Consider the following 21,445-nt stretch of genomic DNA (forward strand, 5'->3'; position numbering starts at 1 on the left):
CTTTCCAGCCTCTCCAAATAGAACGGGCCTGGCTGGGCCGGGGCAGGGGGGCCGGGGAGGCTGAGCCGAGCTTTCCTCATGGATGGAATGCGGCCAAGGAACTCAGCACGGCTCTGTGGATGAATTCTTACAATCCTAGCCCAGCGTGGCCTTAAAATCATAAATCATAAAATAAAAAAACTGACTCATAAAATAACTCCCAGCCTCGGCCTGGAAGAGATCACAGAACCATCCAATGCCAAACCAAAGTATTCATTCTTTCAATGCCCAGAAGAAAACTTTTCAGATTCTTTTTTTCTCTCTCCTAAGTAAAAAAAGAAAACGAACATAATGATATGTACAAAAAGAGTATAAAAACACGAAGGTCAAATTAAAAAAATATCAAGTCCCAAATAATGAAAGTAGGAAAGTCAGAAACTGAAATTTCTCTTTTTTTATGCTATAGAAAAAAAAAGTATTGTTTCCCTATAACACATTAAAATATTATGGAATGAATATAACTGTTCTAACTGTAAATATAAGCAAAGGCATTAGGGTTAAAGTAAGCAGACATTAAAATTGCTATAATCCACTAAGTTTAAATAGTAAGAAAACCCCTACTGTTCCCCAGGGAAGAAGAAGAAAAAACAATCCTCTATTCTCAAAAATAGAGTAATCTTTTGTTTAAATTGTTATGATCCTCCCTTCTCCCACACTTTTTTTGCTTCTTAACAACAACATACAGAAACGCTTCAGTCAGTTACCAACTTAAATAATTTTTTCAGTTTACTTTAGAGAGAAATTTTCTCTTTGTTTGACTATAGAGTTTTTTTCACAAGAAGAAAATACAGTTTTCTTGTGACTTCACTTTCTACGAATCCCTCCTATTTTAACGGTTCCCCTAAACTGTTTATGGGCCATGTTAAACTCATGGGCTATTTACTTGTAAGAATGAAGTGTTCACAAGCAAAAGTCCTCTTCATCTCTCTTTTTTTCTCTTCATACTTCATCCCCAGGACAGAGATCCCCTTTCTCCTTCGGGGTAAAGGATTTTCAACACACATGCTTTTGCTCAACAAATCTATTAAGTCGAACACTCCAGCCCCTCATGTTTTTTTCTGCGGTTTATAGGACTTTTTAGCGTAGTACAGTCCATCTCTATAGCTTACAAAAGGATTTTTAGCCTAAATTTACAGCATCTCCTTATTCTCCTTCCATCTGGAACTTGGCTCTTGCTTTACCGCTTTGGTGTATTTCCTTTGTTCTTTTTCCTCTCACTCAAGAGAGGACTGAAGGTCTGCAAGTCTTATCTGAGCGTTGGGAGGGTTAAAATCTCCCAGGGAGGATGCAGCGGGCTGTGGAGCTGTGGGCACATGTGCCACTTTGGAGCTGTGGCAGGATCTCAGGACACTGGAGCCGCAGCAGGAAGCTGGGTGAGGACTGGCTTCTGCCTTCTGCCTCCCTCCACCTTGCCCAGCAGGCGTGTGGAAGGGCTTTGCTGGAACAGGGCTCCGCTGTCTCCCCTCCAGCCAGGCCGCTCGGGCGGCTGGGCAGCCCCGGCCACCTCACGGCTGCTCCGAGCCGGCGGCAGGGCCGGGATGTGCCGAGCTGCCGGGGACAGAGGCAGGGCCGGGATCTTAGCAAGGGCCTCTCCTCCCCCTGGCCATCTCTCACCATCCGTCAGTACCGGCGGGCTCGGGATGGTTCGTTTGATCTCGGAGTGCAAAAGACGCAGCGGGGACTACAGTCAGTTTACTCACAGCAGTGCACTTTTATTGAATGCTAACAACACAATTATGCAATAGAGGGGAGAGAGAGACACCGGAAACAAAGTCAAGAGAGAGAGAGAAAGAGGGGGTGGGGGAATAGCTACCAACAGATTCCACGGCATCCTCGTGGTCCTCTGCTCCCGTGTCTTCCTTCCGTGGGGAGATCTCAAACCTTTCTCCAGTCACTTTTTTACAGTCCTTTTCTAAAGCGAGTGGCATCTGGCCGAAAGGTGGGGAGATTTATGGACTACTGTGAGGAGAGAGCCCTGTTGCTAAGAGAAGCAGGTACACAGAACTCGTGAGCAGTTTACGATGACACCACAGCAAGCACCTGCATGATTACTTGGCAAGCATCGACCAGAACTCCTGTTCAAAACCAACCGGTCCTGAACTCCTGTCCAAAACTGAACAGTCCAGAATTCCTGCCAAACTGACCAGGCCAGAACTCTTGTCCAAACTGACCAGGCCAGAAACTCCTGTCTGAAGCGAGTGAGGGGTCCTTGGGCTCTCAGTCTCTGTCCTTGTGACAGTCGTGAGGCAAATGAGGGAAATCTGGACCGTCTCTTACACCATCGCAGTCCCTGGTTGGAAACAGGGCCCGGCCTGGGCCGCACGGGAAGGGGCCCGGGCTGGTTTTACCGTGTGAGAAAGAAACGAAAAGAGGAACAAATGAGAGCTTTCCCAGTGTTTATTTGCAGTGAGGAGAAAGAAAAGAGGAAGAGAGAGAGATTCTCTCACCAGTGCACAGATTCTTATTTACAAATTACCCAGTGAGCTAAAAACAGCAATCTGCAGCACTTCTTCTAAAACTATTAAAATTCCATTTTTTAATACAAAAGTTTAAGTATAATCTGCATCTATGCCCTATCTGTTCGATGTGAAAAATGTAAGCAATATTCTTACTATATTTTTATTACAATAACAAATAGTCTAAATAATAAAATTATTATAACGTAATTGTAGTTGTGCTTTAGGGATTTAACCCTCTGGAGCGGCGAAAATAAAGACACACAGCTACATGGTCATCCCTCAGGATAGGAAGGAGACAACTTTATTCTGACACACCTTGCTTAACTAGAGTGACTCGCTACTTCAGGGACAGAATACAGCTGAATGGTCCAGAGAAAGTGACACCTCTTTCACAGGCCTCCTCATGTATCCAGCAGGCGTTTATCTTTGTTATTAATTCTTATGTTTACATTAGAGACTAGCTTCGGGAAAGAACCCTGGCTAAGGCTGAGAAAATTGGACTGGAAAAAATATCAGAGGAGGTTCTTCTGGACCTAAGGCGACATATAATTAATATAATTATTAATCAGATATTGATATAACATTATAATAATAATAATCGAAAATAGCAAAAAAACCTTATGTTTTTGGAGCCCTCACTGAGACATCTTTTTGCGACTTGTTTTTTAGCCCTCACTAAAACTCGTTTTTCACACTAAATTCTAAGGTTTTATTTCTTAAGGAAATTAAAATATATATGTACTTATTTCAAAGTACTTAATGACTTAAAACTTCAGCTTACACCTCTATTTCATGTATGAGTGGCTTAATATATTCTAATCCATCCAAAGGTTTTAATTCAATCTCTGCACTCTGATCTCTCAGAATACTTCAGAGAGGCCTCTGTTTCACACACTCCAACACAGAGGGATGTGGGTTACAGACACATCGTGTCACTGCTTCTCCCTCAGGGAGACAAATCCTTGTCCTGCTCCAGCCTGGGATTCCTCCCACAGCAGAGCAGTCAGATCCTTGGCAACATACACACAGATGACAGATAGACAGACAGACAGACAGATTCTTCACACTCAGGTGCCGGATGCCAAAAGTGGGATTCCTCCTCAGCACATGTCAGCTGTTGTTCCTCTTCCAAGGACACTCCAAGAGTCTCAGCTCCAGGCCACTTGGAGATAATTTCCAAGAGTCCAGGGTGATTTGGATTTCCCATTCCAGCTTGTTGTGCACTGAGGGCAATGCCCTCACTCCAGCTAGCATGGCTGGCAGGATGGATTGCAGAGACTTCTCCTTGGAACAGCCAGCCCAGCGCTGGCAGTGGGGATGAACAGGCACTGAGGTGACCCTGAGAGCAAGTGCAAGGCACAGGGTGCAGCTGAGAAAGGACAGCCCTGTGCCGGGCTAAGAGGGGAAGCTGGGACTGCCCAGCAGGGAGAAGGTCCTTTCTCCACCCCTGTTACAGGGGAGCTCGGGCCTTGCTGCACAGATACGGCTGCGGATTGGAGCACATCACACTCCTGAATTCATTGTCAGCCAGGTACACACACTCGGAATTGCCAAGGACAGGAACCCTGCAGGGAGGAGCAGAGACAGCGCTGGATGCCAGGGGAACACGTTGTGCCCCTGTCCCCCCATGCCCTGCCCGGCTCCCCGGCACTCACGAGGAGCTGAAGCTGCTGCCGTCCCCCCACTGCAGCTGCTCGCCCCATCTGCGCAGCCCGAGCCAGTAATCGCCGTTCCCGCGGAGGCGGAAGAACAAATCCTGCCAAGGAGAGAGCAGTGGGAGCTGCCCCGGCCCCTCGGGGGGACACGGCCCCGGGGCTCCTTCCCTGCAAGGCCCCGGCACAGGGCTGCAGCCCCAGCCCCACCAGCACCCAGCCCGGACCACGAGCACCCCCAGGCTCCCCTCAGACACCCCACAGCGCCCGCAGACCCTCACTCACCATTTCCTCATCCTTCAGAATGGCCAGCGACGCCCCGAGCTCGGAGCACCGCTCTTGACTCTGATCCCAGCTTCTGGAATCCCTTGAGAAGTAGTAGCACACTCCATTGTATCCAACCCAGCCGGAGGGACAGCCCAGAATCAACGGAGGACACGCAGGTGGAACTGGAAGCTGTGGTGCTGCAGGGGAAGAGGAGAAGGTGTGAGGATTGCCCTGTGCAGGGAGCAGGGACCCCGCTCTGCCCCGAGGGGCTGGGCCCAGGCTGCTGCCCCTCCCTTACCTGACTGCACAGCCAAGGCCACCGACAACGCCAGCACCAGCACCAGCACCAGGAGCACAATCAGCGCCGAGGTGAGCACGGAATGGCAGCTGAACCACTCGCCTGCAGCAGGAAAGAGCTGCTGGCTGCCACAACCACAGCCCGCCCTCCAAGCTGCTCCCCCAATGCCCGGCGAGCACAGGAGGGACCTCTCAGCCTGTTTGCTCCTCCCTCCCTCCCTCAGCTGGCAGCCAGAGAGCCAAGAGCCTGGACACGGGCAGGGACACAGCTGTGGGGACAGCCAGGGACACCGCGCTGGGGACAGGCTGCAGCAGGAGAGCTGCACACGCTTGGGGGCAGCTGCGGCTGCCGCTTCCAGCCACTGCTGGCGCCGAGCGGAGCACGAGGCCTCTTCCACACATCGGGAAACAGCCACACACCTGCCAGCCCTGGCCTTGACAGACGACACTCTCCCCTCCCTAGAGTCCACAGGCCTGGCCCTGCACTCACCCGAGAATCTTTTGAGGATGTTTCTGTATACATGGCCGGGTGCTGATGTGCCCTGGGGATCCAGGGGCTCCCTCACACTGCCATCCCTGCTGCAGATTCCATTCTCCACATCTTTCCTCACTGCACGCTCACAAGTGGCATCCCCCTGCTTATGACAAGTGTCTTCTTGTGCCCCTGGCAAGTGTGTCAGCCCGGCTCCTGGTCCCTCCTGGAGATGCAGCAGCTCCTTCACAGGCCCATGACTGGAATAGAATTCTCTCTGCTCCAGCTCACAACCGGAATCTCTCTCCTCGAAAAAAACATCCCCTTCCTTCTGACATATCGGGAGTGGTAAAAAAGCCTTTCGGAGATCGGCCTCGGGAACAGCTGTACACCCACGGCGATGGTCCATTGAAAGGGACATGATGACAGGTCACAGCTGGTCTCGGCCCTGTGGGACACCGAAGCTGAGGAAGGGAACCCGGATGAGCCATCGCTGCTGCGGCACCGGCTCGTCCCCAGGGATCGGCGGCAAGGACGAGACCGCGGGCAGCCTCTCCCTCCGCCGTCTCAGGGCACGGGGCACACGGGGGAAGCCGGCCCAAGGAACTCGCCAGAACCGCCCCGTTCCCCTCAGCGCGGCCCCTCCGGCCGCAGCGAGCCCCGGGCTGGGGCACAGCCGAGCGCGGCTCTTACCTGTGCTGGAGCCGCTCCGAGCTCCGGGGATCGCCGCCTGCCCGGTCCAGCCCGAAGGCACCGAGAGAAAGAAGTGCCCCAGCTCAGTCACGGAAAAAATTTTCCCCGTCGAGGAAGAAACAAGGTCGTTGCGGTTTCGTTGTTTGTTAGTTTTGTCCAGTCAGCGAGGCGGATCGAGCGGGAGCGGCTGGGCGATGCCGCTCCGGTTCTGAACAATCCCCGCCTCCACGTCCCACAGCCGAGCCAAGATCCTTGTTTCTGTTTCTCTGTGCCCGCTGCAGTCAGCGGTTGCGGGAAGGGCAAGTCACAACCAAACGCTGGCGGGCGTCCAGCGCTGCTCCGAGGCCGCCCGAATTTAAACCTTAAGAGCAATAACATGGATCGCTTTCCCTCAATTCAAACCCAGAACAGAAACATAAAATTCTCCTTCCATTTCAACATGAAATTAATGGGAAACCGCGATTTCCCCCTAGTGGGACACCAAAGATCATGACAAAGGTGTCTTTTCCTTCAACTGAGACCCTTCGAATCGTAGGTGAAGGGGAGCCCTCCCCAGGTCAAAAACAGTAACCGAAGTTTTTCTCCTTCATTTTAAATCCCTTTTCTTCTAGTAAACCCCCCCCCCCCCCTTTCTTTTTTTCTTTTTTTCTTTTTTTTTTGGCGAGAGAGGGGGTGTCACTGTGGGGTGACTGGGGGCACTTCTCCCTCCTCACAGATCACACCTGGGGCTGCTGCACCTTGCCGAGTGCTGGGGAGTTTCCTCCCAGTTTCCCCGCACTATCCCTCTTCCTGGCAAGCACCGGCAGGGATGGGGAGAGCACTGGGAAGGAACTGGGAGCACTTAGTGCTCTCCCTGGGAAGGAACTGGGAGCACTGAGAAGGAACTGGGAGCACTTAGTGCTCTCCCTTGGGAAGGAACGGGGAGCACTGGGAATGAACTGGGAGCACTGGGAAGGAACTGAGAGCGCTTACTGCTCTCCCTTGGGAAGGAATTGGGAGCACTGGGAATGAACTGGGAGCACTGGGAAGGAACTGAGAGCGCTTACTGCTCTCCCTTGGGAAGGAATTGGGAGCACTGGGAAGCAACTGGGAGCGCTTAGTGCTTTCCCTTGGGAAGGAACTGGGAGCAGTTAGTGCTCTCCCTTAAGAAGGAACTGGGAGCACTGGGAAGGAACTGGGAGCACTTAGTGCTCTCGCTTGGGAAGGAACTGGGAGCACTGGGAAGCAACTGGGAGCGCTTAGTGCTCTCCCCATCGCTGCCGGTGTTTGCCACGAAGAGGGATACTGCGAGAGGACTGGGAGGAAACTCCCCAGTACTCGGCAAGGTGCAGCAGCCCCAGGTGTGATCTGTGAGGAGGGAGAAGTGCCCCCAGTCACTCCACAGTGCGCCCCCTCTCCTGCAAAAAAAAAAAAAAAAAAAAAAGAAAAAGAAAAAGAAAGGGGGGTTACGAGACGAAAAGGGATTTAAAATGAAAGAGAAAAACTTCTTTTCGGTAATTGTGTTTGAACTGGGGAGGACCTCCCTGCACCGAGGATTCGAAGGATCTCCATTGAAGGAAAACACACCCTTCGTCATGATTTTTCGAGTCTCACTAGGCGAGAAATCACGGCTTTCCATTAATTTCATGTTTAAATTTAAGGAAAATACCTTTATGGGGCTGTTCTATGAGTTTGAATTCAGGGAAAGCCCTCCATTTTACTGATCTTATGTATAAAAGGCAGGAAAACCCCGAGCACCGCCGGAACCCGCCAGCATCCTGCTGGGTCTTGTTGCTCTTGCCCTCAACCGGAACATGAAAGTAGAAGCAAACAGTCATGCGGTTTCTGGGAACCAGAACAGCACCGCCCCTCCACTCCCGCTCGATCCGCCTCGATGATTGGTCAAAACTACCAAAACACGATCCACCGACATTGCCGGCAGTGGCACCGTGCAGCGTCCGGGCTCTTTTCGCCGGCAGGGCCGGAGCGCTTCTCTCTCCCTGTGCCCCCGGGCTGCTCCGGGCAGGCGGCGGCCCCGGAGCTCGGAGCGGCTCCAGCACAGGTACGAGCCGCGCTCGGCTGTGCCCCAGCCCGGGGCTCGCTGCGGCCGGAGGGGCCGCGCTGAGGGGAACGGGGCGGTTCTGGCGAGTTTCTTGGGCCGGCTTCCCCCGTGTGCCCCGTGCCCTGAGACGGCCGAGGGAGCGGCTGCCCGCGGTCTCGTCCTTGTCGCCGATCCCTGGGGACGAGCCGGTGCCGCAGCAGCGATGGCTCATGCCGGTGTCTCTCGGTAGCTCGGAGGTGGCTGCTCCGTGCCCGGCAGTTTCCGGCCGTGGCGCCCCGGGCTCGGCGCCGCTGCTCAGGCGGGAGGTGTCCCTGCCCGGCTCAGGGGTGGCACGGGATGAACTTGAACGAGCCTCAGAGCCCAAAGCACTGCAGGCGGCGAGTGGAGGCAGAAAGCGCCGCATCCTGCTGGAGCGGCTGGATGGACCTGGAGCGCTCAGCAGGGTGCGCTTGTCTCCGCAGGTCCGGGCAGCGGGGACAGCTCGGGACTGAGCTGGCAGCGCCTTCGTGAGCCTCGGTGTGCCGCAGGGCCGGGACGTGCTGTGACCTGTCATCATGTCCCTTTCAATGGGTCATCCCCGTCGGTGTACAGCCATTCCCGAGGCCGATCTCCAAAAGGCTTTTTCAGCACTCCTGATGTGTCGGGAGCAAGGAGCTGTTTGTTCCGAGCAGAGAGATGCTGGCTGTGAGCTGGAGCAGAGTGAATTCTGCTCCATCCATGGGCCTGTGAAGGAGCTCCTGCATCTCCAGGAGGGACCAGGAGCCGGGCTGACATACTTGCCAAGGGTGCAAGAAGCCACTTGTCATAAGCAGAGGGATGCCACTTGTGATCGTGCAGTGAGGAAAGGTGTGGAGAATGGAATCTGCAGCATGGATGGCAGTGTGAGGGAGCCCCTGCAGACCAAGGGCGCATCGGCACCCGGCCATGTATACAAAAGGATCCTCAGAAGATTCTCGGGTGAGTGCAGGGCCAGGCCTGTGGTGTCTAAGGAGGGGACAGTGTCACCTGTCAAGGCCAGGGCTGGCAGGTGTGTGGCTGTTTCCCGATGTGTGGAAAAGGCCTCGTGCTCCGCTCGGCGCCAGCAGTGGCTGGAAGCGGCAGCCGCAGCTGCCCCCAAGCGTGTGCAGCTCTCCTGCTGCAGCCTGTCCCCAGCGCGGTGTCCCTGGCTGTCCCCACAGCTGTGTCCCTGCCCGTGTCCAGGCTCTTGGCTCTCTGGCTGCCAGCTGAGGGAGGGAGGGAGGAGCAAACAGGCTGAGAGGTCCCTCCTGTGCTCGCCGGGCATTGGAGGAGCAGCTTGGAGGGCGGGCTGTGGTTGTGGCAGCCAGCAGCTCTTTCCTGCTGCAGGCGAGTGGTTCAGCTGCCATCCCGTGCTCACCTCGGCGCTGATTGTGCTCCTGGTGCTGGTGCTGGCGTTGTCGGTGGCCTTGGCTGTGCAGTCAGGTAAGGGAGGAGCAGCAGCCTGGGCCCAGCCCTTCGGGGCAGAGCGGGGTCCCTGCTCCCTGCACAGGGCAATCCTCACACCTTCTCCTCTTCCCCTGCAGCACCACAGCTTCCAGTTCCACCTGCGACCCTGCCGTTGGTTCTGGGCTGTCCCCGTGGCTGGGTTGGATACAATGGAGTGTGCTACTACTTCTCAAGGGATTCCAGAAGCTGGGATCAGAGTCAAGAGCGGTGCTCCGAGCTCGGGGCGTCGCTGGCCATTTTGAAGGATGAGGAAATGGTGAGTGAGGGTCTGCGGGCGCTGTGGGGTGTCTGAGGGGAGCCTGGGGGTGCTCGTGGTCCGGGCTGGGTGCTGGTAGGGCTGGGGCTGCAGCCCTGTGCCGGGGCCTTGCAGGGAAGGAGCCCCGGGGCCGTGTCCCCCCGAGGGGCCGGGGCAGCTCCCACTGCTCTCTCCTTGGCAGGATTTGTTCTTCCGCCTCCGCGGGAACGGCGATTACTGGCTCGGGCTGCGCAGACGGGGCGAGCAGCTGCAGTGGGAGGACGGCAGCAGCTTCAGCTCCTCGTGAGTGCCGGGGAGCCGGGCAGGGCATGGGGGGACAGGGGCACAACATGTTCCCCTGGCATCCAGCGCTGTCTCTGCTCCTCCCTGCAGGGTTCCTGTCCTTGGCAATTCCGAGTGTGTGTACCTGGCTGACAATGAATTCAGGAGTGTGATGTGTTCCAATCCGCAGCCGTATCTGTGCAGCAAGGCCCGAGCTCCCCTGTAACAGGGGGTGGGGAAAGGACCTTCTCCCCGCTGGGCAGTCCCAGCTTCCCCTCTTAGCCCGGCACAGGGCTGTCCTTTCTCAGCTGCACCCTATGCCTTGCACTTGCTCTCAGGGTCACCTCAGTGCCTGTTCATCCCCTCTACCAGCGCTGGGCTGGCTGTTCCAAGGAGAAGTCTCTGCAATCCATCCTGCCAGCCATGCCTTCTGGTGTGAGTAGCTTGCTTTCATTGCACAACAAGCTTGAATGGGAAATCCAAATCTCCCTGGCCTCTTGGAAATCATCACCAATTGGCCTTATGCTGAGACTTCTGGAGTGTCCTTGGAAGAGGAAGAAGAACAACTGACATGTGCTGAGGAGCAATCCCACTTTTGGCATCAGGCACCTGAGTGTGAAGAATGCTATCTCTGTGTGTCTGTCACTTTGTTGTAAATGATCTGCTGTGGGAGGAAAGCCAGGCTGGAGCAGGACAATGATTTGTCTTCCTTGAGGGAGAAGTAGTGAATGATGTGACTGTAACCCCCATGTCTATATGCTACATTGTGGGGAGGAAGAAAGTAGGGAATCAACTGAAGCCCATGAAGGAGAGAACAGTGTGGGGAAGATGCATTTTTAGGATTTGGCGTACTTCCCATTCCCTTGTTCTGAGTTGCTTCATAATAAATTCAGTTAATTTCCCGAATCCAGGCCTGTTATGTCTATGACGGGTGAGAGATCTCTCACTGCCTTTATTGAGACCCTCGAGCATTTTCTGATATGATCTGTTGCCTGCCTAGGGTGAGGAGGAGAGGAACAGGGTGGTTTTGGTGGCATCCGGGACCTGGCCAGGCCCATCCTATTTGGATCATCCATGCAGTAATTCACTCCACCACTTCCCGTCCCCACAGTGGGTGCGGTTCCACATGTAGGCAGCTCCAGTAGCTCAAAGTGGGCAAAATGGGAGCGAGTGAGAGGATGCAGCTGGTGCCAGTGGGTGAAATGTCTTTGCTGTGAATTGGCAGGGAGAGGAGGAGGAAAAAGCGGTGCAAAGTAAAGGGGAGAGAAAGAGGGACAAGGCTGGAGCGGTGCAAAGCAGCGGGGATGGGCATGGGGCAGGTGGGCATTTGCTTTCCAGCTCTGTGACAGGAAACGGAAAATTGTGAAATCCATCCAGGAAAAGAGAGGAAAAATAGCATGTGGTGGATATCGCCGATAATTTGGATTCGTTTTAATTACCTGAAGTGCCCAGGCCGGCAGACTCCGAGCCCCGCCGCACGCCCGCCCCCGCCAGCGCTGCGCTGTGTCTTGCCCTGCCCTGGCCTGGCTGCAGCCGCCTGTCGGGAACGCCCAGAAGCAGCTTCCTCGGGGGCTGCGGTTCACATATAAGTTCAGCGGCTTTGAGCGCTTTTTCTTTGTGTTTTTTCCGGGTAGGAGCGACATCGCTTCACCGCTAAATTTCACTTCGCTGATTGGTCAAAACAATCAAGAGCCGCTCCAGCCGCCGCGTTGCGGGTTCGCTGTCCCGGCACCGCCCGCAGTGTCGGCCAGGGCTGGGCCGGAGCGCTTCTCGCTCCCGGTGCCTCCGGGATGCTCCGGGCAGACGGCGGCCCCGGAGCTCGGAGCGGCTCCAGCACAGGTACGAGCCGCGCTCGGCTGTGCCCCAGCCCGGGGCTCGCTGCGGCCGGAGGGGCCGCGCTGAGGGGAACGGGGCGGTTCTGGCGAATTCCTTGGGCCGGCTTCCCCCGTGTGCCCCGTGCCCTGAGACGGCGGAGGGAGAGGCTGCCCGCGGTCTCGTCCTTGCCGCCGATCCCTGGGGACGAGCCGCGATGGCTCATGCTGGTTCCCTTCCTGAGCCTCGGTGTCCCGCAGGGCCGGGACCAGCCGTGACCTGTCATCATGTCCCTTTCAATGGGCCATCCCCGTGGGTGTACAGCTGTTCCCGAGGCCGATCTCCGAAAGGATTTTTCATCACTCCTGATGTGTTGGGAGCAAGGGGCTGATTGTTCCGAGCTGAGAGATGGCGGCTGGAGCTGGAGCAGAGTGAATTCTGCTCCATTCATGGGCGTGTGAAGGAGCTGCTGCATCTCCAGGAGGGACCAGGAGCCGGGCTGACACACTTGCCAGGGGCACAAGAAGCCACGTGTCATAAGCAGAGGGTTGCCACTTGTGAGCGTGCAGTGCGTGAAGATGTTCACAATGGAATCTGCACCAGGGATGGCAGTGGGAGGGAGCCCCTGGATCCCCAGGGCACATTAGCAACCGGCCATGTACACAGAAACATCCTCAGAAGATTGCGAGGTGAGTGCAGGGCCACGCCTGTGGTGTCTAAGGAGGGGACAGTGTCATGTGTCAAGGCCAGGGCTGGCAGGTGTGTGGCTGTTTCCCGATGTGTGGAAGAGGCCTCGTGCTCCGCTCGGCGCCAGCAGTGGCTGGAAGCGGCAGCCGCAGCTGCCCCCAAGCGTGTGCAGCTCTCCTGCTGCAGCCTGTCCCCAGCGCGGTGTCCCTGGCTGTCCCCACAGCTGTGTCCCTGCCCGTGTCCAGGCTCTTGGCTCTCTGGCTGCCAGCTGAGGGAGGGAGGGAGGAGCAAACAGGCTGAGAGGTCCCTCCTGTGCTCGCCGGGCATTGGGGTGGGGAATGCAAAGGCCAGACCTGGTTTGTCCAAAACTATCGTTTCACTCTGCCATCCTTCCTGTGACCTTAGCAAAAGGTACGCGAGGCACTGGAAATTTTCTTACCTAGATAGAGTAAAATCTCTCTTTTTCCATGTCTTACTCATGTCCACCCTACTCAGTTCCCCCCCCTCCACCTCTTCCTACCATTAGGGGTTGTGTCTGAATTGCCTCACTCACTTCGTGCCTGGGATTTCTCCAGCAGTGCTTGGTGATGTGGAGATAAACCTAAAGACAGTATTTATTGTGTGTGTTCTGCCTGAACGTGAAAAGGAAGGGAGAATTGTTTGGATTCACGCCTGTGACTTGCATTAAATAGGGAGAAATGGAAGGATCTGCAAAGTACCTGGAACTGTTGCACATGGCAGAAGATCACTTCCAGCAGTCTGTTGATGTCCCAGAAAGGTAAGAGCTACTTGAAATTCACGAGTATCATATACCCTGCCTACAAATCCTTCAACTGACCTTTAAAATCCTTGTTACAAAAAACCTGAACCCTTTTCTCCATCATACAATGAACATGGATGCTGTGGCCAGGACATACAAGTATTAATTCCTCTAGAATACTCCACTAGGAGAAGTTCTTGCTTGAGTAACTTTTTATTTCAGTTTTGTGAAATGCTGAGCTCTTCTAAATGGGTTAAGAGCTGACTGAAAAGCATTATTTGCTTGGTTGACTTGTAGGAACTGTATAAAAGTTGCATGGAAAAGCAGTCCCAGTGAATAATAAATACAGAGTAATCTGTCTCTTTTGCTCAAGGAGCTGGCTGTGGATTTCTCTGGAAGATCACATCCAAAAAATAAATCACAGCAAAATTATCTGAGTCTTTGCCAGCTCATAATATCTTGACTGCTAGTTTTTTGAGTTTTCGGTCTGTGCTGTTTGGGATCTGACAATCTTAATATTTACCAATAGCAAATAAATATAAAGAAAAAGAGCCATGACAAATGGGCTTTGGAGCCATCAGCTGGGAATTGCAGGGCCTGGCTGTGTCCTGTTTTGGCCAATACTCTGTGCAGTACTCTGGTACATCTCCCAGATTCATTTCCCTTTCTGATGTGTTTGCACAGAAGGAAAAATGAAGAGTTTGAGTGAAAACTTGAATGCAGATCACGTGATCCCATTGCATCCATTTGGGTAAATTGAATTTGTTTTCTTCTAGCTCTGTTGAAGTAAGCCCAGGTGATGAAATCCTGGCACTGCTACAGACAACATCCATTGATTTGAAGGAATTGGAGAGACAAGCAGCTTGTCTTCCTCCAGAGGATGGTGAGCTGGATGCAGGGAATTATTCCTATTACAGATGATTATTTGTGGGGGGAAAAGGGGGAATTCTGACAGCTCTTAAGGGAGAGACAGTCCAGCTTCATTAAGACTAAATACTGGATTGGCTCTCCCTTTTTAGAGTAAGCCTTTCTTCTTCCACCTAGTGGCCAAAGGATTCTCAGTGACTAGAATGGTATCTCCTAGCCTGAAGCTGTAGAATGTTGGACTGTGCTGCAGCCCTGTGGTTGATTGTGTGATGCAGAGAATCAGAGTTTGAAGGTGTTCTGCTGAGCAGGGGCCTGAAGCAAACCCATAGCAGTGAAGATGTACTTGCTTTAAATCAGCTTGGTGCCACTCTGACACTGGTGCAGGTTACAGTGCTGCAAGCTGAGCTGCTCTCTGTCCCTCAGTCTGGTTTTGTGGTCTTCAAAATTTTTCTCTGTCATTCCAGAAATTCCTTCACACATTGTTTCTTGTCTAATCCATACAGGCTTCAAGCTTCTGAGGACTTCTAAGCTCAAATGTCCCCACTTCAATCCTGGCTTGAGAGAAATCAATATGGCTTGTGCCTCTGTCAGGCTTATGCAAGCAGGAAAGCTTTATTTGTTTAAAAATAGTTTTACTTTTCAGGTCATCTGATGAATCCCATGTTACCTTTGACGTAGATTCTTTTACGAAAGCACTGGACAGAATTTTAGGTGGGATTGCTTCTTTATTTGAAACAAATCCTGGCACTGATTTCTTTGCTGTTGTACTGACACAAAATAATACCCAGGAGCAGACTCGGAGGAGCTGGATTCTGATGATCTGGATGAAGAGGAGGAGTTTGATTTCTCAGATGGGGATGATGAAGACCTGGATGCTGGAAATCCAAGGCAGGAGCAGAAGGTGTCTCCTGAGGAGCTCGTGGGCAGTCTCAAGGCGTACATGAATGAGATGGACCGTGAGCTGGCACAGACCAACGTCGGGAAAAGTTTCACCACCCAAAAAAGAGGGGTGAGTATGCCTCGAGCTCTGATTTGGAGCAGTAATTTCCAAACAGGAAATGTGCTGAAAGTGGCCATTCTGACTAAGGTGGTCAGAACCTTCCCACACGCAAGCGAAGTGTGCTGTAGTTGCACCATAATATGTTTTTTTCAAACTAAAGCTTCCCTAAGCTTTGAATTTGCACATCTTTTCCAAGACTTAGTTTCATTTCCCTGGTTTTAGTAGTAGGGCAAGCAGCTGCAGCTTAACTTTTGAGTTCCTGTAGTAGTTTGCTCCCATAGGAAGCTGAACTAGGACTCAGCAACACTTTCTGTCCTTGTCTTGGAACTTAATCTGGCTCATGGACAGTGATGATTTTTACCTGGCATGAGCATTTGGTGGCTGAATCCCTGTCTGTCAAGACTCTGCAATGCACTGGACTTTGTTGACTGCAGAATTGTTGTTTCTTTTCTCTGCTCCTGCAATTTGACAACCCTTTCTCCTTGTACTCGCTGCAGGCAGGTTCTGTTGAAGCCACATCTGAGAGTGCTGGCCCCAATTGTGGAGCTGAGGATGCTGAGCTGGCATCCGTGGATGTGGACATGAACCTGGTGGCAAACCTGCTAGAGTCCTACAGTGCCCAGGCTGGCCTGGCAGGACCCACCTCGAACATTTTACAGAGCATGGGTGTGAATTTACCTGAGAACACAGATCTCACTGGCTCGAGCAGCCCAGCAGTGCAGGGAGAGACTTTGGACAAGACATGGCTGGTGGGGAAGTGAAGCACACACAGACGAGCAGGATGTGGGAGAAGAGGCCAAAGGTTTTAATTTTGAGCATTCTGTTCATTATGTGTCACTTCAGCAAAGTGAATTTACCTGCAAAAGCCTTCTGTTTGGACACTGTCTTGGGTGGAAATGAGAATTTCCCAGTGCTAACACATCTTCAGAAAACTGAAAAATGATGTTGTGACTCGAATGAAATTCTTATTACAAAAAATCCTCTTCCATTTCCAATCAGTGATCCAATTTGCCACATTTCTAAAATCTCCTTCTATGCATTGCTAAGTGGTTTCAAGATCTGGGAAGCAGTTCTTGTTCTGAAAATGCTGCTGCCTTCAGGGGGAGGTGGGGAAATACCACATTACAGGAAGAGTTTCATGGATTTGGGAACGCTGGTTAAATGTTGGGCAGACATTGAATCCTTCCCAAAAGGAGGATGCTGCATTGTAAGAACTTCTGACAATCACTGTAAGAACCTGTTCCTTATTAAGCACAAGGATTTGAAGAGCAATTGGATCAAATGTGGAAATATTGGACAGAAGTATTTTTAAAGTTTATTTCAATAAAAACAGAAATAAAACTTGATTACTGAAATTTTTTTGAAGGTGTGCATAACTTCTTTTAGTGAAGTATCAGTTCTTGGAGTGAAAGCATTTTCATAATTGGTCATTTTCTGAATTATATTTTCTGAATTCTGTTATTGCTGAATGTTGGTGTCATGCCAGCATTAGCTGTATGTGAGCCCAGCCTGAACAGTTTGGGGTTTTTTCAGTGAAAATGTGGCTAGAAGGCATGCAGAATGTTGCTTTCACTTGGAAAGAAAAATCTAGTCTACATATGACAACTTTAGTTTCAACAAGATAACCTTGAAATAAAATACGTAGAAATTCTTGATTTACAGACACCAACAATGCAGTTCTGCCAGGTCCAAATCAGCTTCTTAAATTTTCTTAATTTTTTTTTTTTCATTCAGAAATTAATCAGTTGTCCTCCACTGATATTGTATAATTTATTTTGTCAACAGTTCATGGAGAGTACTGGCAGGCTGGACAGGGATTAGAGATGGACAACAAGAGCTGGAAAGTGTAAAGAAGGTTCTCCTAAATTTCAAGGAATTTAGACTGCTGAGAGGTGAGGTGGACTGTAGAGTCAGACAAATCTGTGCTGGGAAAAGGGGGTTAACAGAAGTTTTCTAATTTAGAGAAGGATAATGAGCAGTTAGTGGTGGAAAACAGAGGTACCTGAACCTTGGAAAGAGTTTGTGTTTGACCAGGGATGGTAATTAACACTGAAACTATGCAAAATTCTCCACTGATGAGTAGTTAGATCAAGTTTAGATACTTCAAAAAATAACCGAGTTTAACACGATCACATTTAACTGTTGTGTGGCCTGTGCTGTACAAAAGGTCAAAACAGATTGAAGGACTCTTGTAGTGCATGAGGAAAACTCCTAAGCTGAGGTTGAGAACAAAGCTGCTCTTCTGGAAACACTCCAGCTGATCCTGCTGCTTGGATAATCTCACTTTTCCATCAGTGGGACTGGGATTTCTCCGGGGCTGTGCTCATTCCAACTCTTTCCATTTGTTCAGCAGCTTCACAGTGGAGACCTTCAAGGCTCTGGAAGAGCTCACAGGAGAGTTTGCCATGGAAGAATAAGCATTTCCATGCTGCCTCTTCCACTGCTTTGAAGTAACACACGAAGCATCTCTGCTTTTAATTTTGAGAGTATTTGTAGTGAAGAAAGTTTGATGGAGTTAATTAGGGAAGACAAGTGTGGTGTGGTTCCCTTTCAACAGATTTCTACTGAAGTACATTCTGAAGTTGTTTAGTTGGCATCTCATTCCAACACAATTGATTCACTTTGCTCACCTGAGCATCTGCCTTTTGTACAGCCCTGTTCATCCTGGCACTTCTGACCCTTCCCAAGCCCGTGGTTTTCTTGTTTGTGGCTTGACCCCTGCAGCCCCAGTTGTGCACAGTGACTGGTACGTTTCAAGCAGGAAAACAAATCATGGATCTTTCATCTTCCACCTATGAGATCAAAATTAACCCCAGGGGACAGAGAGACCTTTAACCTCTTAAATCTCCCCTGAACCCCTGGGCACTGTGGCTGCTGCCACTCTTCCCACTGGTGAGTTTTATGGAGCAGCCTCAGGAGTCAGCAGCCCCCAACTCCTCCTGTCAATAAATGGTTTTGAGCTCCTTGTGGTGTAAGTGGATGCCAGCCTCCCTGCTGCCATGAAAAATCACCTCCCTGCAGGACACCTGGCCCCCTGACCCTCCTTTCCAAGGCTCCAGCACGGGAATAAGAATCCCCAGGCACGTGGTAGCTGCAGTGGTGGAAATGCATTTCAAGGAATGTTTACACAGCTCCCGCTGCAGCTGCTTCTCTCAGTCTCTCCTAGGAGAAACTGGATTTTGTTTTCCATGGCAGGGCACTCAGAGCAGGCCCTTTGCACCACCTCAGCATCCCCTGGGATGCTGCAAAGGCTGCAGAGCAGCAGCTGCATTCCTGTGGCCATTGACATCTTTGGACTGGAGCACAAGAGCATCTGTTCTGGCACATCTGAGGGGGAAATCTCTTCTGCCAGCTTTCTTTATTCCCCTAGGAAAATTCCTTGCCAGGGAGGGATGCCAGGTCTTTGGGGGCTGTCAGGGCTATGTGAGGCTTTTGTGGGGCATGGGAGCATTGACAGGCAGGACTAAGAGCTCTTCAGGGCTGCTTTTAAGGCTACCTGGCCACACCTACTGCAGGTGATCTCAGGAGTCTCTCCTGGCACAATGGAGAGAGGGATGCCTTAGGATTTTAGCTTTTATGTTGTTCATTTCTTTGTAATCCTCGATTCTTTAGTGTATAACTCTGAAATCCATACAGAGTGTTTGTTAGCTGCTGCTTTCCCATTTCGGTCAGACACAACAATTTGTGGAGAAATGTAAACAAAAGTGACTTTAGGGGGAGCAAACTTGGGGTTAATGACTTCATTACTTGAAGCTGTAATTGGAAGATGAACCCCCAATAGGCAAATGCACCAAACTTATAAAAGTGTGATAAATCCTAACATACTCCCTGAAGGAGAAAGGGTTTTAAATTGAGGGGAAGCCCTCCTTTTCCCTTATTGTCTGTGTTTAAACTGGGGTAATCCCAATTCACTGGCAATATTGAGGGTATCAATTGAAAGAAACCTGCCTTGGGTATTTTTTAGGGATATAAATTGATTGGAATCCTCATTTTCTTGTTTAAATAGTGTAAGTATCATAGTATGAGAATGTAAGTATAACATATAATAATGTAATATGTGATAATATAAAAATATGTAAGAATTTAAGTATAATAGTATAATGTAATTTTATGAGTTTGAAATGAGAGCAAATCCTCGATTTTCATCATCTTTATTTTTAAATCGACAGGGAATCTTTGTTGTGCCTTATTTTATAGGGTGGGAAAGAAAAGCCAATAGAAATGTGGGGAAAAAAAAGGGCAGGGAAAAAAGGGTGGATGTGAAAAATGAAGTTTACTTTTTTGGTAAAATTTAAAAGTTTGATAAAGGACAATAGGAGACAAAGATAATAAAACAAAATTTAGTGGCCGGGTGCTTGCCCTTCAACCCAGAGCATATCTGGTATTTTGGAGACTTTCTTTATATACTTTTTTATTGTATTACTCTACTGTATATTTATAAATAATCATGCATATTTAAACTTCTTTTTAAACTAGTTTAAATGTTTTAAGAACTTTTTAGCATGGGGGGGGTATTTTTTTAGAGTAAGTGTATTTTTTTGTTTTAGTTTGTTTTTGTTATTATTTTTAGTTTGGGTTTTGGTCTATACATTTTACAGACGGTAGGTGTTGATAGTAGTAAGGGTTTTTATTATATGTTAATTGGATGTTATTTTAATCAAGTAGGCAGTATAATTATATTAGTTGTTTTATTCTATGTTTAAGTTTAGTTAATAGCAGAAATTAAAACTATATTTTTGTAGTAAAGTTACTTTAATGTTATACATATGGTATTTCTTTTAATATTTACGAAATGCCAATAAAATATGTATTTATAACAGTGGGGGGAAAAGGTGGGAACAAAAAGGCAATGGAAAAAGACAGGAAAGAATGAAAAATTGAGATGGCATAATGGTGAAAAGGTGGCATTGAAGAAGCAGGAAAGCCCGAGAAAGGTGAGGAGAAAAGGGTGAGAGACATGAGCAGAAATCTAATAGGAAATATGAGGGAAAAAGAAGTGGAATGCCAGAGACACCCACACACATCTCAGGCCCCCCACCCAAATCCCACAGACCACCCCCACACACCCCCAAGAGAGCCCCTCCAAATCCCACACACACCTGGGCCTGGATTCTTACAGGAACACACAGGAACAGCTTCTTGAAAGGGGATGGAAACAACGGGCAGGGGTAGGAATGTGTGCCCGCTGTGCTTCCAGCCTAGGAATCAGCCTGGCTGGGGCCATGGCATGGCAAAGGGTGTCCTTAACACCTGCCAGGCTTCTGGGCTCGAGCTGGAGCTGAGGAGCAAAGGGATGAGTCCAGGCAGGAGAACATGCCATGCTGTGTTACTCCTGGCAAGTGTGGATCTCTGTTGGCCATGGAGCCTCTCCTGCAGCAGGCCAACGCTCCCAGATGGGAATTCACAAGGCTACGAGGCTGGGAAGTGAAGAGCAAAGCTGCTGTGAAGGTAAAGCTCAGATCCTTCAGAGAAATCACCCAGGTCACTGGAGCACTGGTACAGGTAGGAAGCAGAAAAGGAGAGATTTCCAGTCAAGTCTTTGTAGTTGGGTGGGGAAAAGGAGTGCTGATAGCCAATGGCTGCAGGGATGGTCATCTAAATTAGTTCAGACCAGATTTCTTTTTTTTCAATTGCTGAGGGTTATTAATCTCACCTGCAGTTATGAAGCCAAATAGTTACAGTTTTGGAATCTATTCTAGTTTATTCTAGCTGTACTCCATGGTGCATGCACTCACAGCAGCCATATTGAACTCTCTTGGGATGTGTGAATTTGCTTCTGTCCCTATTCCAAACCTCATCCTTCATGGTTTTTCAGCTTCTTTTCTATATGCTGGTAAATCTGTGTCCCTTTGCAGTATTTCCATGGATAGAAACAGTGGAACTCCACATGAAGGATTTTTACCTCCTGCTGAGCACAAGGACCAGTGGATGTTATATCAGCTCTCCAGGTTGAAAAGTGAGCAAGATTTAGACGGGAGCTGAAGGCTGGGGCAGCTCAGTCTGTTCAAGCAGTACCTCAGACTGAGCACAGGAATTGTACCTGTGTAATTACAGGTTGTTCTGACAAGCTGTCTGCTGCAGCTGCTCGTGGCCCCTACAAAAAGGTTTGCTGACAAGTGACTTTTACAAGGTCAGGCTGTCAGGGCGTTCCACTGAGTGCTCATGTCCTCTCAGGCCAAACATCAGGCTCAGTGTGTGCCCACAGTGCTGGTTTTAAGGTGAAACAATTTCTTTGTGTAAGAGCTGTAATACTGCAGTCAGATTTTCTGCCATCCACAATGAATACCCCTCTGGACAGGAAATTCTGGCCTTTCCACACAGCAGCAGAGCAGCCCAGGTGAATTTTCTACCCACACTGTTTCCAGGTAACATTTTTCTGAGCAGCCAGGGATCAAACAAGTTGTGTCACGAGTTCCTT

At 50.4% G+C, this 21,445-nt stretch overlaps 3 protein-coding genes across 8 annotated transcripts in view; 2 read left to right on the top strand and 1 right to left on the bottom strand.

Annotated features, from left to right (window-relative positions):
• LOC148222925 (protein ecdysoneless homolog) overlaps positions 1 to 16,382 on the top strand; it is a 95,523-nt gene extending 79,141 nt beyond the window's left edge. The window contains exons 2-5 of the mRNA XM_088168564.1: positions 13,093 to 13,178; positions 13,937 to 14,043; positions 14,816 to 15,036; positions 15,525 to 16,382. Of these exons, the coding sequence (XP_088024690.1) occupies positions 13,093 to 13,178; positions 13,937 to 14,043; positions 14,816 to 15,036; positions 15,525 to 15,788 (678 nt within the window). The 3' untranslated portion in view covers positions 15,789 to 16,382. The remainder of the gene's footprint in view (positions 1 to 13,092; positions 13,179 to 13,936; positions 14,044 to 14,815; positions 15,037 to 15,524) is intronic.
• LOC148222934 (uncharacterized) lies at positions 1,726 to 6,031 on the bottom strand. Of its 4 annotated transcripts, none has more exons than XM_088168546.1 (6): positions 5,880 to 6,031; positions 5,205 to 5,634; positions 4,716 to 4,817; positions 4,436 to 4,614; positions 4,154 to 4,254; positions 1,726 to 4,063 (listed from the first exon to the last, which is right to left on the bottom strand). In XM_088168546.1, the coding sequence occupies exons 2-6, from the start codon at positions 5,605 to 5,607 to the stop codon at positions 3,949 to 3,951; spliced, it is 900 nt and encodes a 299-aa protein (XP_088024672.1). In that variant the 5' UTR covers positions 5,608 to 5,634; positions 5,880 to 6,031; the 3' UTR covers positions 1,726 to 3,948. The 4 variants fall into 4 exon arrangements, with proteins under 4 accessions (XP_088024672.1, XP_088024671.1, XP_088024673.1 ...); XM_088168545.1 differs by having other exon boundaries at positions 5,205 to 5,650; positions 5,880 to 6,020; XM_088168547.1 differs by lacking the exon at positions 4,716 to 4,817 and having other exon boundaries at positions 5,205 to 5,650; positions 5,880 to 6,020.
• LOC148222935 (C-type lectin domain family 2 member H-like) lies at positions 8,463 to 10,807 on the top strand. Of its 3 annotated transcripts, XM_088168553.1 has the most exons (5): positions 8,463 to 8,877; positions 9,265 to 9,360; positions 9,462 to 9,640; positions 9,822 to 9,922; positions 10,013 to 10,807. In XM_088168553.1, the coding sequence occupies exons 1-5, from the start codon at positions 8,475 to 8,477 to the stop codon at positions 10,125 to 10,127; spliced, it is 894 nt and encodes a 297-aa protein (XP_088024679.1). In that variant the 5' UTR covers positions 8,463 to 8,474; the 3' UTR covers positions 10,128 to 10,807. The 3 variants fall into 3 exon arrangements, with proteins under 3 accessions (XP_088024679.1, XP_088024681.1, XP_088024680.1); XM_088168555.1 differs by lacking the exon at positions 9,822 to 9,922; XM_088168554.1 differs by lacking the exon at positions 9,265 to 9,360.
• Positions 16,383 to 21,445: the final 5,063 nt, after the last annotated feature.

Source organism: Sturnus vulgaris, chromosome 8 (assembly GCF_052056855.1).
Source record: "Sturnus vulgaris isolate bStuVul1 chromosome 8, bStuVul1.hap1, whole genome shotgun sequence".
Lineage (NCBI taxonomy): Eukaryota > Metazoa > Chordata > Aves > Passeriformes > Sturnidae > Sturnus > Sturnus vulgaris.

What these genes read in the sequence shown, in the direction of transcription:
- LOC148222934 (XM_088168546.1), bottom strand. Translation starts at nt 5,607, where the DNA reads ATGTCCCTTTCAATGGACCATCGCCGTGGGTGTACAGCTGTTCCCGAG. An exon ending in TTCTGAAGGATGAGGAAATG is followed by an intron (nt 4,255 to 4,435) that starts GTGAGTGAGGGT and finishes TCTCCTTGGCAG; the next exon opens with GATTTGTTCTTCCGCCTCCG. An exon ending in GGCAGCAGCTTCAGCTCCTC is followed by an intron (nt 4,064 to 4,153) that starts GTGAGTGCCGGG and finishes TCCTCCCTGCAG; the next exon opens with GGTTCCTGTCCTTGGCAATT.
- LOC148222935 (XM_088168553.1), top strand. Translation starts at nt 8,475, where the DNA reads ATGTCCCTTTCAATGGGTCATCCCCGTCGGTGTACAGCCATTCCCGAG. An exon ending in GGCCTTGGCTGTGCAGTCAG is followed by an intron (nt 9,361 to 9,461) that starts GTAAGGGAGGAG and finishes CTTCCCCTGCAG; the next exon opens with CACCACAGCTTCCAGTTCCA. An exon ending in TTTTGAAGGATGAGGAAATG is followed by an intron (nt 9,641 to 9,821) that starts GTGAGTGAGGGT and finishes TCTCCTTGGCAG; the next exon opens with GATTTGTTCTTCCGCCTCCG.